Here is a 14158-nt window from a genome sequence, read left to right as displayed (position 1 = left end):
AATTTGAAAGTTCTGCCCCAGTAGTAGATAGATAGTGCCTGAATTATTGTATTATCAAATAGATACAGCAGCAAAAATCACTTCTACCTTCTGGTTTTCTTGCTCACACAGAGTAACTGAGTTGCGTATTTGGAACAAATACATCTATACATTAAAGTATTCCTAACAGATTACCAAACACTGCTAGATTTCATCTTCTAAAATATTCATCTGTATTAAAATATTTTAAATACCTAGAGTGTGTGGAGAGGAAAAGAGAGAATAAATAATGTTCAAACTGAAACTAGTCATTTGTTAAGTGTCCACCCGCAAAACAGACTCAAGAGTTAACACAGAAAAGAGAAGAAAGATGAGCTACCTACAACCAAAGATTATACTGGAAAATGCACTGTTATATTTCTCAAGTACTTCTAGTCATTGGAAATATTTAATAAATCCCATTTTCTAAGTAAGAAAAAGTTACTTTAGTTAATGACAAAGTTTTACTAAAAACAGGATGCAATCCTCATTCACTCATGTTTAGATACGAGGCATGCAATTTATCTGTGATCACTGAGAAATTATGAATGCTGGTAGGAAAGGGTATATTTATCACATCTTAAAATCACCTTTCATAAAGAACTTTAAAGTATACTAAGGACTGAATGATCTAAATATAATACAAGAGCTCCCTTACTTTAGTTTTGGAACAAAAAACGCACAGCATTAAGAAGTGTTAAAGCTTACATTTGAAATGATAAATGTAAGAATAATACAGAAGAAAATGTATACTTTATGTCTGAGTCCAAAACCTACTCCCCAAAGGCAACTAATTTTCAAGGTAAAAAATGTTCTACCATCAAAAATCAGCTTTTTACCAGAAACTGTAGACATCCAAGTTCTAGTTTCATTTCTTTTCTACATAAGAAAATTGGCAACAGAAAGTAATTCAGTATTTTAAGAACTAAATCAAATAAACATCTACCAGACAATTTACATTATAATAAACTGATTAACAAAAAAATCATTTTTTTCCCACAACAGTAGTATATTTATTGTGCTGAATCAGGTAGCAGGGAATGAATAACTCTGGGGAACCAGTACAGAATGTTCACAAAGGTTTACAAGTCTCTAGTTATTATACACAGCAGAAACAATGGTGTTGAATCCTCTTAGACCAACCTACTGTATGTGTTGCCAACTTTTTTATAATTCTCATGGCTGCATGCCTTTGGGGAAAAAAGTTGTGTAATTTTAATGCACAATAAATATTTTATAGCTTATAAAAATTCTGAAAGTTTGTCTGCACAAACATCATACATCCTGCACATGCAGTTTTGACATGTTGTCAAAAAACTTAGAAACAGTCATGCTTTTGTTGTCACATTTTCTTTCTATAATGATCCCTGTGCAACATCCCCTAACAAATTAACCTGTCATAAAACACACTACAAATTCTCTTCCCCAGTGAATTTCAAGTTGTTCCCTTATATTACATGAAATACTTCAACTGTAAATAGCAAGTTCAATTTTGTAATTCTGACTACTCTCTTTCATTTAGTGTTTTAACAACTAATACCTTATAACATCAAGCACTGAATTTAATGATCTTTAGCACCAAGGAGTCAAGAATATTGCACCAAAATGGATTTACATTTCATATTTAGTAATAAATAAGATCTTGCAACTTAGTCACAGGGAAAATATCACTCCAAAATTAAACACAGTGAAAAGGAAGGAGAGTTTCACAGAAAAGTTGGGTGTGTGCTATTTTAAAAAGCAAAAAAAACCCAAAAAACCAGTGGATTCAAGTTAATATGATTAAAATTTACATTAGAGGACTCCTTGATTTTTTTTTTAAATTAAAATTTATTTAATTTTCAATGTTCTTTCCAACATAAGAGGTAGGTATATTTCCACATATGAAAAATTGGTAACAGATACAAATCAAAACAAGGAAAGCCTGATAAAAATCAACATACTCTCTTATACTGTTATTGACGAAGACACGAGTTGTTTCACGTTCCCATCAGACAATAATCTTACTTTTCATTATGTATTTCTGATAGCAATAGGAGTATTCAAAGGCTACCTTTTCATCACAAAAATTATTTCCCACAGTGATTTCTGCTACAAGTCACGGTGACCTTTGAGTCTCCAGACAGGATTTTACTGTAATTTTTTCTCATTTTTACCAACACCATCATCATCAAACCTCTAAGAGTCTACAGAGATCAGCAGAATTTTAAATTTTAATTACAATCAACAGGGTATATTCAGACTAGAGGTGGAGTCAACCATTCCGGTCAGCAAATGAATTCCAATGTGCAAATTTAAAAGTATCCGCATTTCCAGCTTTGGAACAGAAAATGTAATGTAACTGATTTTAATCAATAGGTAGGTAGTAATTTAGCCAAAAAATTCTTTAGAGACTATGTTTCTGTGATCGTCTAAAATTCAGACTGAAGAATGGATGTATATAAGATACATGGAAAATCGCATCCATTAGACAAATAGATGTGAGCAGAGCGAGTGTCCAAAGTCACATGATGATTGCTTTGGTCTGGACAACATCAAGGCTAATAAAAAAGTGTTTAAAATAAAAACTTCATAAATAAAACATCAGGGTGTTGTATTTAACACTTTACTCATTCTAAAGATACTAGTACTTAGAGCACATTTGCCTTTTCTCCCCACCCCAAAACCTCATTTGTATGTTTTCCCTGAAATTTTGTACGAAATGGGAGTTTCCTCACTGTCAACAACAGTTAAGGCCCAGTTCAATTTACTCTCCTTTTGCCTTTCCATTTTTCTGCTTTTTTCCATTTTCTATCACTAGCTGTTTTTCTGATTTGTTTACACCATTTGCTGAAATATCATTCACAGTTGTTTTTCCAGTTTTTGATTTCTTAGGCACATTGTATGTCCGAACATAGAAGTTAAGAAAGAGAAATATGAAGCTGATGGCGTAGACAATTAGAGCCCAGTGCATCCATTTTGGGAAGGGACAATCAGTCCACAGAGACAATGCTGTGTGTCCAATGGTCACATGGAACTGAATCTGAAAAACAAAAACAATCCAGGTCACATGGAACTGAATCTGAAAAACAAAAACAATCCAGGATACACTTAATCTGAACAGTACACAACTTTAACAACAACAGAATCTTCTATTCAGCTATCTAAACCCAAATTTTGCCACACTGTCTCAAGCTTAAAAGTTCTCTGATTCCCACAGCTGGCTCCTTCTCATTCAGCTCACAAGTGAAATGTCATCTCCCACCCAAGTAAGGGCTTCCTGACCACTTGAATGAAAGTACCTTTCACCCAAATGGCCCCCTCTCTATTCCAATTAACTAAAGCATTTATTTGTTTGCTTTCTTTATAACAATCATAGCTGTCTGAAATTGTCTTTTGTATTTGTTTCCTGTCCATCTTTGCAGTAGAATTTAAGTCCAGAGGGCAGGGCTTGATCATGTCATTGATGAGTCCTAAATTCTCAGCACACTGTCTGGACTCAATGAGTATCTGTTAAATAATACCATCTAATGAGAGGGAATATCAATGGTCAAAAAGAGTAAAAGGTTTATGATTCGAGTCCACCCAGAGGTGCCTCTGAAGAAAGGCCTGGCAATCTACTTCTGAAAAATCAGCCATTGAAAACCCTATGGAGTACAGTTCTACTCTGACATACATGGGGTAGCCATCAGTTGGAATCAACTCGATGGCAACTGATTGGCTTAGCCTTCATAGTATTAACATCCTATTTGTAACAGACAATTGTGGTTTCTCCTTTAAAGATAGCATTATCAATATTAACTATTATATTAAATATTATTAAAAACAACTTATTCCATCTAAGTCAGAAATTTATATCAAAACTAAATAATTTTACAGTGTTCTAAGAGAAAATTCAGATTTTAAAAGCTTGGGTTTCACATCACTGAAAAAGGGTGTGCATATGGGTATGACTGAGTATGGGATCACTCAAGAAGAGCCAGGTGCAGGCTCCAAAAAAATAGATATAAATGGTTCACATCATTTTTGACGTCTCTTCATTTTCTACTAAAAAGCAGGAAAAATGAATTACAGAAACTGTATGAACCGCCTGTACAAAAAGCTGAAGGAAGCTTCCATACCCTGTTTTAGTTACAAGTGAACCCTTCACACCCAGCACTCTCCAAAAGTTGTGTTTCCTGTTTGGTTAGTCAGCTATTTAGCAACATAAAACATGAGATGGATAGTATTTCCAAATGTGATTCCACTGATAAAACTATGTACATGCTATGATTAAAGCAAATTATAATAAATCCCAAGGCTTGAAGAACAGCTACCAGGTTGGTTTTAGACTTTCAGTTTGATTACAGGCTAGTGCCCACCTCTGAATGTTACACTGACACATCCAGGTGCTACATGAAGTCCTACTGTGGGTATGTGCTGAAAACTGTCCGGTATGAACACCGGCGTCTGAAAATACCGGACTCTGCTCTCTAAGGACTGGGGTTTAGAGAATTAAGAAGAGTTTTCTGGTGCTTATTTCCCTCACTTTAAACCACCCCTTCCTTGGCTCTGTGCTTCCTTTCCAACTTCTACATTCTAAACATATGGGGTATAATAACAAGAAATGAAAAGTGGAAAAGGAACCAGAAAACAAAGCAAGTACAAAATGAAGAGAGGTAATAATAAATTTTTTTAGATTTAAAACAAAATCAACTGAGGAAAGAATTATATTTTTTCTAGTCGTACATGAGTCTATGTACTTCACTGTGTACAATCCTTAGATATTTAATCATCCATTTCACAGATATTTTAAAAGAATGTTTCTCTTTAAAGGGGTAAGTGCTGTGTCTAGTCTAGATGTTAAGGAAGGAAGTGGCTATGACTACTAGGTCTATGAGTGGGCAGGTTGTAGTAAAAAAGTCTCAACTGCTAAAGCTAGAAAAACTGCTAAAGAAATTTAATTGTGTAACAGAAAATTGTATAAAATGACTTAATATTTTCCAATTAATAAAATTAAAACGTTTTCAGTGTTTCACCAGAAGAAACTTTAAAGGTATTTAACTCACCAGCTGCAACACGGTCAAGTACCGTTTCCACCAGAGATACTTCTGAATCCAGGAGCCAAATGCAGTTAACCCATAGTATAAGTACATAATCACATGGATAAAGGAATTCATCTGGGCTCCAAAAAATGCTTTAGAGAAACAAGAGATAATTGCAAAATACAGAAAATGTTGTTAAGCCATAAACCTTCTGGATATAAATAAATGAATTCACATTATTTTTAACATTCAATCTTGCGTATACATAAGGAATAAAAGATTTAGTACTAATGGAAAAGCCTTCCCCTCCGATCAAGCTAGGTATTTTAAAACTTTAGATTTGGGTTTTTATCATATAAATAACAGCGTGTGCTGTTCAAATGGAAAGGATCCTCAAAGTGGCAAGTTTTAAGTTTTCAAATGGTGCACTCCAGTGAGCTTAGGTAGGCTCTAATAATAGAATCATTGCCTATATTATTTTTAATTCTACCATTCTTGGGGAAAAAAAAGGACAAGTCACATAGAAAGTTTTAAGTAGACTTGTAAACTTTCCATTATTGCCTTTAGATGTGTCAATATACATATTTACAACAAAACACTACTTATTTAAATACTATTTAAAGAATTTTTTAGTTTTAAATATGATAGCACTACACACACCGAATAATTCATTGAGTACAAGTAAATTTACACAGATATTCCAGTTTGTCTAAATCAATGGCATTCTTTCTCTTCAGAATTAGAATTAAATCAAGTACAGTTGTAATAAAAATAAATCTTGTCATAAAGTGATTTAAGATGTCAGTTCAGATTTACTAATTCTCTTTCAAAATTAGTTTTACTTTAACTGTAGTGTTTTAAATTGGGACCCCAATAATAATTTGTGTGAATTCCTAAGTTGCCAATTACCATAATATGATAATGGAAGTAGCAACGTGAACTGTACTAAAATGACTTGTACCCTGGATCCCCATCAGAAGAATGGTTTCTGGCCACTAATATGAATCAACCTCAAGCTACAGGCATCTGAAAACACTGAGGGCAGATCTGGGCCAAACTGTAAAATTAGATCCTCATTAACAGGGCTGTCTAAATCCCCTCTGAATACAAACCAGCAAGGTTATCTAAGGCCTATTTTAGAGCAGGCGTGGGCTCTGGGTTTGGAGTGAAGACAAAGTCTTCAGACTAAGGGATTGCATCTTGCTGTCCTTTGGATCAGAACTACCAGAACTGCTCCCCATCAAAATACTGTTTTCTCCTTTAAGCTTGGTTTATGCTCATCTCTGAGGGAAATCTTTAGATGCTGAAGTAGTCAAAAAGTAAATGCTAAAGCTTTAATTTCTTCAAATTTTTTAAAAATGAAATTAACACAGAATAGTTAATGATAAAAGCAAGTTAAATGACAGACCAAGTCAAATTCCCAGGTCTCCATTACTTTCCAGACAGTACATTTACTGTATATTTTAATATACATAAATATGTTCTAAAAATGCTCACCTTGTCCCCCTGCCACCCACTTAATTCCAATCCACCACAATGTAAACATTGTACAATGATGATATACATGAAGGAAAGAGACTTGGTTATTTTTCTTCCTTAGGATAAAAAAAACTGTGTCCAAATATTCAACGCCTTTAGATACAAAGTACCACCACAGAGCAGCAGCTATCTGTAAAAAGAAAGGAAAGTCATGTTGTAAACACCAGACTGACATTATCATACGTTTTTCTACTCATTTTAAATAAGTCCAAAATTATCTTCATTGCACAAAATGTAGAAGGCACGGAATGGAATCATTTTGGGCTGAGTAGGTTTGAAACTTTAGCATCTACCTGCAAGGAAGAAATGGGAAAGAAAGAGCTATATCTGCACACTGCCAATGATTCAGAAATAATTCTCAGTCTGTTAAATAGCTGGATGTTACACGGCTTCAAACTGCTGAAAACGAATTTGCAAACACATTCACATTGCTATGTCTTTCAATTTGGCGGAGAAACTGAGATGTTTATTTTGTAAGGACATCTTAGTTGTTCATGCCTAATATACATTATACCTGAGATACACTCACAGGTAAGTTTGTACAGCAACTCGCCTCTGTCAGTGTCTCTGCCTCTTTCTCACTTTAAAGTCTGCAGCAAAGTAAGTATAGCAGTTTGTGTTAGGAAGTAAAATCTTTACAATGATAAATTAAAACAAACAAAAATAACAAATATTTCCTATTCCTAGGTCATAAATATAATCCTGCTTACATGCATAAGTCTTCTCTTTTCCTGGGCTCTAATTAAGACACCAGATGGTACAGAAAGATTACATTACATTGAGAGATTAGGGATCCTGTGAGAGGTGACCTCTGTGTATATGTTTTAAAATATTTTACAAGAATCCTACTATAACAATAGTCTAAACTTTTTTATGTCAAATGTTTTCTATGATAAACCTCCTATGTACAAACAAATAACAAACAAGGCAGTATGAAAGTGAAATCTGTTTATATACCTTCGTGTGTCAGGGGCTTGACACAGATTCATTCAAAGACAGGCTTAGGTGTTTCAGAGTTGAAAGATCCCTTCCTTATTTTCTATCTACATCTGTTGGCTGTCATGAGGTTTTTTTTTGTTTTGAAAAACAAATTGCAATTTTAAAGAGTGGGCAAAGAGGAAAGAGAAAGTTCAAAGGAAAAAAACAGTCTTATTTACGTGTTGAGAACTACTTACCGAATTTGCTTGAATAATAATATTGTTGAAAATGGTAAAATTCGTTGACAATAGGTATGAAACAATTTACTCACAGCAACACTACAGTTAATTCTATTACATTAGTACTTTAAAGTAACTATAACCATTTTAGCATAATAAATGTTGTCCAGAAGGTAACAATGTCTTAGAATTCTTTTCCTTAGTTTGTAAACTGCATTAGATGTATTTGAATAGGCTACACCAAAATGATAAGTGATACTTCTTGGCTACATAACAGATTAATTAAAAAAATGATTCTCTGAGTAAAATATTCAGTTTACTGCATCCAATAAATATAACAATTATTAGCACTATGAAAAACTAAAATTCTATGCTGAAACTGAATAACCCATATTATCATACTTTCACTGCATTTCTTATAAAATGAACTACACTGAAAAATTAAAAAGTACTCATATTAGTTGTGAGAGGGAATATACTAATGGTGTATAAGTTTTATCAAAATCCATAACGTCTTCTAATTTCAGGTAACCTATTAAAATTAAAACAAGCATAAAGAAGCATTCTGGAATTATTCATTCTTACTGCAACATAAACGTTGAAAAAGAACCAACTTTTTTACAATGCTTTATACCTATTTTTTCCTATCATTTTACTTTAAGCAATATCTGGTTAATTTTCATCCAGCAAAACTGAAGATTTTGGATTGTTGGGAGATTGTGGTGGAGAAAGTCCTGGCGTGGGGGGTAGGATTCCATGTACGTTGTAGGGCAAATAATACCCTTATTAATATCTGCTAACCAATTTTCTTGGTAGGTTTAAATTCTGACAGTGAGGGTATAATTTAAATTTTTATTTGTAAGGTAATAAAATCTTACTTAGACTGAGAAAAATAACATAACATTTGACCATGAATGGGGTGTTATTGTTTTGCAATTAGAACCTTATGAGCAAATGAGAATATGTATATACAGGTCTATAAAATGCATGCTTTGCTACCTGATTTACCAAGAGCTAACAATCACGTAACAGCACAATCTCTTTAGATATTAGATGAGGATGTTTCAAAAGTCTCAATTGCTCCCATAAAGACAAACGTATAAATTCACTGGCTACAAATCCTAGCTTATATACTACACTAGGGGTACATTTCAGATGTGTAACATTTTAATTGGGTGAGTTGCTCCAAATGAGGTTTAGTTTAAGTTGAGTATATATGTGTGTGTTGGGTGGGTGGTGATGAAGAAAAAAAGAGTTGGGGAGAGGAGAGAGAAAGAAAGATTTCAAATACAATCCGCAGCAAATCTCAGGTTCTTTCTCCTCCTAGATTACAGCTCTCACAGTAGCTGATTTTTTAAAGAACTGACAGTTTATACAGGTCAGGAGGATATGTTCACAATTACAATGGTACAGTAAAACCTATGAATGCCAGAACTTGTGTGAGGCAGAAACCTGTCAGAGAAGGAAAATGCAAACATTTTCCACTAACAGAGAGTGATAGGAAAGTGGTAAGACTGTACTCTGTCAAAGGCGGAAAACTTGGGAGACCAGAAAAACAAGGCAGTCCTGGCGAATTCCAGCTCTCACAGGTTTCACTGTACTTTTTAACTTTATCTTAAAAAAATTTGTTGTCTCATCCAAGGGTATCTGAGCACACACCTCGATGAAAGCAAGTCAAACTCTTATCCTTTCCTCCTCCCCCAAACCAAGCAAGACCAGAGAAGTCAGCTCTAGACTAAGGAGGTTCTCTGGCAATATGGTTATCAGAAGAAAAAATTTTCCTCGTCAACAAACTGAAATAAAGTAGTACCCTCATGCTCTCTCAGAGTCACATCACAGCTTTTATTTTCTTCTTACCCATATGTCATGTAATTATAGTCTCTCTCTCCCACTCCCACTAGCATGTAGCCCCATGAAGGCAGAGACTCATCTGTCTTTTCACCTGTGTCTCTAATGCCACTCACAGTATCTGCACACAGGAGAGGTTCTATATACATCTGCTGAATAAAGAAAACCAACATGATAACCAAAGGGGTGGTTTTTCACCAGTACAAAAGTCTTCTAATAAGGAAATGAAGTTATGGACATAAAATATTAAGTAAATTTAAGCAATTCGGTTTTGGGTCTTGATGAATACTGACATTTATACTGTCCAGCCCCCATGTCAGAAAGTTATTTTTTCCAAGGGACGCTACTAGCATTATATTTTACATGTTGTTAAGAGCTCGGCTGCTAACAAAAGGGTAGGCAGTTTGAATCCACCAGCTGCTCCTAGGAAACACTATGGGGCAGTTCTACTCTGTCCTATAGCGTTACTATAAGCTGGCATCAACTTGACAGCAATGGGTTTGGTTTTGGTTTATTTTATGTATGTTTTATGCTATACATTATTTTTAGTACGAATGACAGTACGTAAGAGGGGATCCAATAAATACTTTAAAAAAATAATTTGTTGTTTCTGTCATTTGAGTAAAATTCTAAGTTTACTAATGCAGTGACTGCAAAACAAAATATGTTAACATATTACTAGTGGCTTATTTTTACACAAATATAATAAAAACTGAGTTCACACCTATATAAATTGTGCTACCTTTAACTTGCTATACAGGCAGTCCCCAGACTACAACCAGATCTGTTCCTAATGGTGTTTTTAAGTCGAATTTGTAGGTAAGTCCGAACAGGTACATATGGTTCTTATTTAGCCTTACTTTAGTGCAAGAAAAGGCCCGCAGCCTTTTCAATTATTTAAAAGCTGCACGAGCAGCAAATGAAGGTGATGAAAGATTTGTTGCCAGTAGTGGTTGGTTGGAGCCCTGGTGGCGCATGGTTAAGAGCTCAACTGCAGATCAAAAGGTTGGCAATTCGAATCCACCAGCCACTCCTTGGAACCCTGATGGGGCAGTTCTACTCTGCCCAATAAGGTCACTATGAGTCGGAATCAACTTGATGGCAACAGGTTTGGTTTGGTGTGTTTTAGCAGTTGGTTAAATGGTTTCAAAGTGAGGGCAAATTTATATAACATTAAAGGGTAAGTACAAGTTGTCCAATTGTCTGTAAGTCAGATGTTCGTAACCTGGGGACTGCAGGTACATTATATAGTGCATAAACATTTGTTTTTTCTTAACAAATAAATTGGACTCACTTCATAGGTTTCTATTCTTAAGCAAAAACAACAAAAAAATCTAAAATAATATCTTTACACTAAACATACAGCTTCTTTTTTTAAAAAAAGGATTTCATTCTACTAATCAAACACATATTCACTCTTACGCTACCAAATGAAAGATGAAAGATTATACTGGAGGTATGAAAACAGATTTTCAATTATGTCTTCTTAAAGTAAAGCATGGTTTTACTGATTCTAAACAATTCAGTATAATTTCACTACCATGTTAAAGTACATTTTTCACAGACTGGGGCTTATAAAATAAATCTATTTCCTCTGATAAACAGTATTTTTAAGATACTTACCCTGACTTCATGAGCATTATCTGAATAATCCACACTCTGGCAAATATAGCTATATCCTGCATTATATGATCCCATGAATAACTGGGGAAAGAAAGGAATATTTTAGGTTTTAGTAGATATAGCATTAAAAAGAGTAATACAATATGCAACCTTTCAAATTATTCTAAAAACAGTATTTTCTTAAAAAATTTCAGTTCTAAATGATAAAAATTCCAAATCATTAAACATAATTTAATACATCCAAATTTCTTAAAGTTACTGTGTCAATTTTATTTTACAAATGAAATCTTAATTAAAAATCACATGTAACTTTTGTACTGAGACATCAACTTTACTATATAATACTGAAAGAAATTTTGATTACCATGACTGAAATCTAAGAGTTGTCCTGCTTTAACTGGTTTCTATTCTTGATCTGGAGCCCTAGTGGGGTAGCTAAGAGCTCGGCTGCTAACCAAAATTTGGCCGTTTGAATCTACCAGCCGCTCCTAGGAAACCCTATGGGGCAGTTCTACTCTGTCTTAGAGGGTCGCTATTAGTTGGAATCCACTCGATGACAACGGATTTTTTATTCTTGGTCCACAGTGGCCAATTTGCGTAACAATTTGGGTAAATGTATACAAATAAAGTTTTTATGAAATTGAGATTCTGTAAGCTAAGTTGTCAATTATAGAAAGTTCTTTTTTTTTTAAAGGGAGTTGCTGTTTATTTTCCTGGCATTGTTAGTCCTGTTCTCTAGGATCATGTAAAATTTTTAACTTTGAGGAGTCTCTTAAGAAACGAATTCCTTACACTCACACATCTACCTTTCCTTCTAAAATGTCATGGAGATTTGCTAGGGCCCAGAAAGCACATGATTAGTAGCCACAGTGGTATGATACATAATTTTATACCTCACCTCATTTTAGTTCCAACTCCAAATGAACGACATATGTAACAGAATTTAACTTGACATTGGTATTTTACATCTGCATATTTTGATCAGTGACCAAACCTAAAACTGCTGATTAAAAATTATAAATAAATAGCTTCTAATGTTTACTGAGAGCTTAACATATGCCAAGCACTATGCAAAAATTATCTCACTTAACTTCGGTAACAACCCTAGAAGGCTGGTATTATTCCCATTTTACAGAGGGGGAAAATGAGTTTCAGAAAAGTTAAAAAAAAACTTCCAATGTCAAAAGAGCTAAGAAGTGTTATATATCTGACTCAAAATCTATTTTAAACCACTGTCTTATACTTTATGTATGCTTATATAAGTGTATTTATTTTGTGTGTGTGTATAAACATATCTCCTTTTTTTTTTTTAACTTCTTCTTCTTTATGAATCTTCTTAAGCATAAGTTGGATTTAATCTTTTTGGTATCCTAAAATGAAAAATGTTAGTAATACAGAATTTACTTTTAGAATAGCTAACAGTTATCTTGGGGTACAATATTCCAATGATGGATTTACGCATTCTCATTTTTTAATATCCCATAACCCTGAGGATTACTATAGAGTGACCTTAAACATACCTCTCTGAAGATAAAAAAGTTAAGCAAAACCATCCCAAAATTATAGAGAATGAGCACTAAGCGCATCTGAAAAGGTTCTCGGTTCTTCATCCATTTTGGACCCAGCCAAACAAACAGGAGATAGAGAGTACTTATACTTAGTGTAGGCAGTGGAGACTGCATCAGAGGCCAATTTTCCACACGTTTATCTAGACAGAACAGAATAATATAAAATGGTATTAAACAATAAATGTTTCATAAAATGAAATTATTGGAGTCATAATGTTTGAACTTAATTTTCTAATTTAACCAAATACAGATTGCTGTCCTTTGAGTCCTAACAAAAATACATTGTATAAAAAAATCAAAGAAACAAGACAGATTCCTGTGAGTAGCTTTTGAAAATTAAGTTTCATTACTTACGTTACACATTAGTTACACATTATGTTTTACAAATAATCTAGGGAACAAAGACAAAAAATAAAGCTCACTAAAAATACAGAAGATAAGTTTGGGATAAAAGTTAATGAAAGACTTAATAAAAAAACAAATATTTTAAGGAGAATTGCTCTCTATGTCCATGCCTGAAGCAGAAAAGTACATAGTAGACTGAAGATGTGTGGGGCAATGGAAGGCATTGCCTGGAATATCTCTGGTACCGAATACAAAACTACATTTTTATTTGGAGGAATTAAGTTGGAGATCATTGTTGCTGTTGTTAGGTATTGTCGAGTTGGTTCAACTCATAGTGAGTGACCTTATGTACAACAGAACAAAACACTGCCTGGTCCTGTACCATCTTCACAACTGTTCTAATGTTTGAGCCCACTGTTGCAGCCACTATGCCAATCCACCTTGTTGAGGGACTTCCTCTTTTTTCACCAACCCTCTACTTTACAATGCATTATGTCCTTCTCCAGGGACTGGTCCCTCCTGATAACATGTCCAAAGTATGTGAGACAAAGTCTCACCATCCTCACTTCTAAGAAGCAATCTGGCTGTACTTTTGCCAGGACAGATTTGTTCATTTTTCTGGCAGTCCGTGGTATATTCAATATTCTTTGCCAACAGCATAATTCAAGGGCATCAATTCTTTTTCGGTCTTCTTACTCATTGTCCAGGTTCCACATGCGTATAAGACAACTGAAAATACCTTGGCTTGGGTCAGGCGCAGCTTAGTCCTCAAAATGACATCTTTGCTTTATTTATTTATTAATTATTGTACTTCAGGTGAAGGCTTACAGAACAAATAGTTTCTCATGAAACAGAAGTACACGTTATTTTATGACATTGGTCAACAACCCCACAACATATCAACCCTCTAACTTCTCAACCTCTTTTTTTTTTGGTGAAAATACACATAGCTAAAGATACAACATTCCAAAAATTTCTACATGCACAGTTCAGTGACATTGACTACGCTCTTCCAATTGTGCTGTTATTCTCACTTAAGATGAAGGCTTACAGAACA

General features: G+C 34.2%; 1 protein-coding gene across 1 annotated transcript in view; it reads right to left on the bottom strand.

Annotated features, from left to right (window-relative positions):
• Positions 1–1006: 1006 nt before the first annotated feature.
• Positions 1007–14158, bottom strand: part of ELOVL4 (ELOVL fatty acid elongase 4) — a 40969-nt gene continuing 27817 nt past the window's right edge. Inside the window, exons 2-6 of the mRNA XM_004386061.1 lie at positions 12709–12896; positions 11189–11269; positions 6519–6690; positions 5046–5173; positions 1007–3040 (exon numbers count right to left, since the gene is read on the bottom strand). Coding sequence (XP_004386118.1) covers positions 2765–3040; positions 5046–5173; positions 6519–6690; positions 11189–11269; positions 12709–12896 — 845 coding nt within the window. The 3' untranslated portion in view covers positions 1007–2764. The remainder of the gene's footprint in view (positions 3041–5045; positions 5174–6518; positions 6691–11188; positions 11270–12708; positions 12897–14158) is intronic.

Source organism: Trichechus manatus, unplaced genomic scaffold (genome assembly GCF_000243295.1).
Source record: "Trichechus manatus latirostris isolate Lorelei unplaced genomic scaffold, TriManLat1.0 scaffold00154, whole genome shotgun sequence".
NCBI lineage: Eukaryota > Metazoa > Chordata > Mammalia > Sirenia > Trichechidae > Trichechus > Trichechus manatus.
The sequence above is the reverse complement of the archived record's forward strand: the minus strand, read 5'-3'. Positions and strand labels throughout refer to the sequence as shown.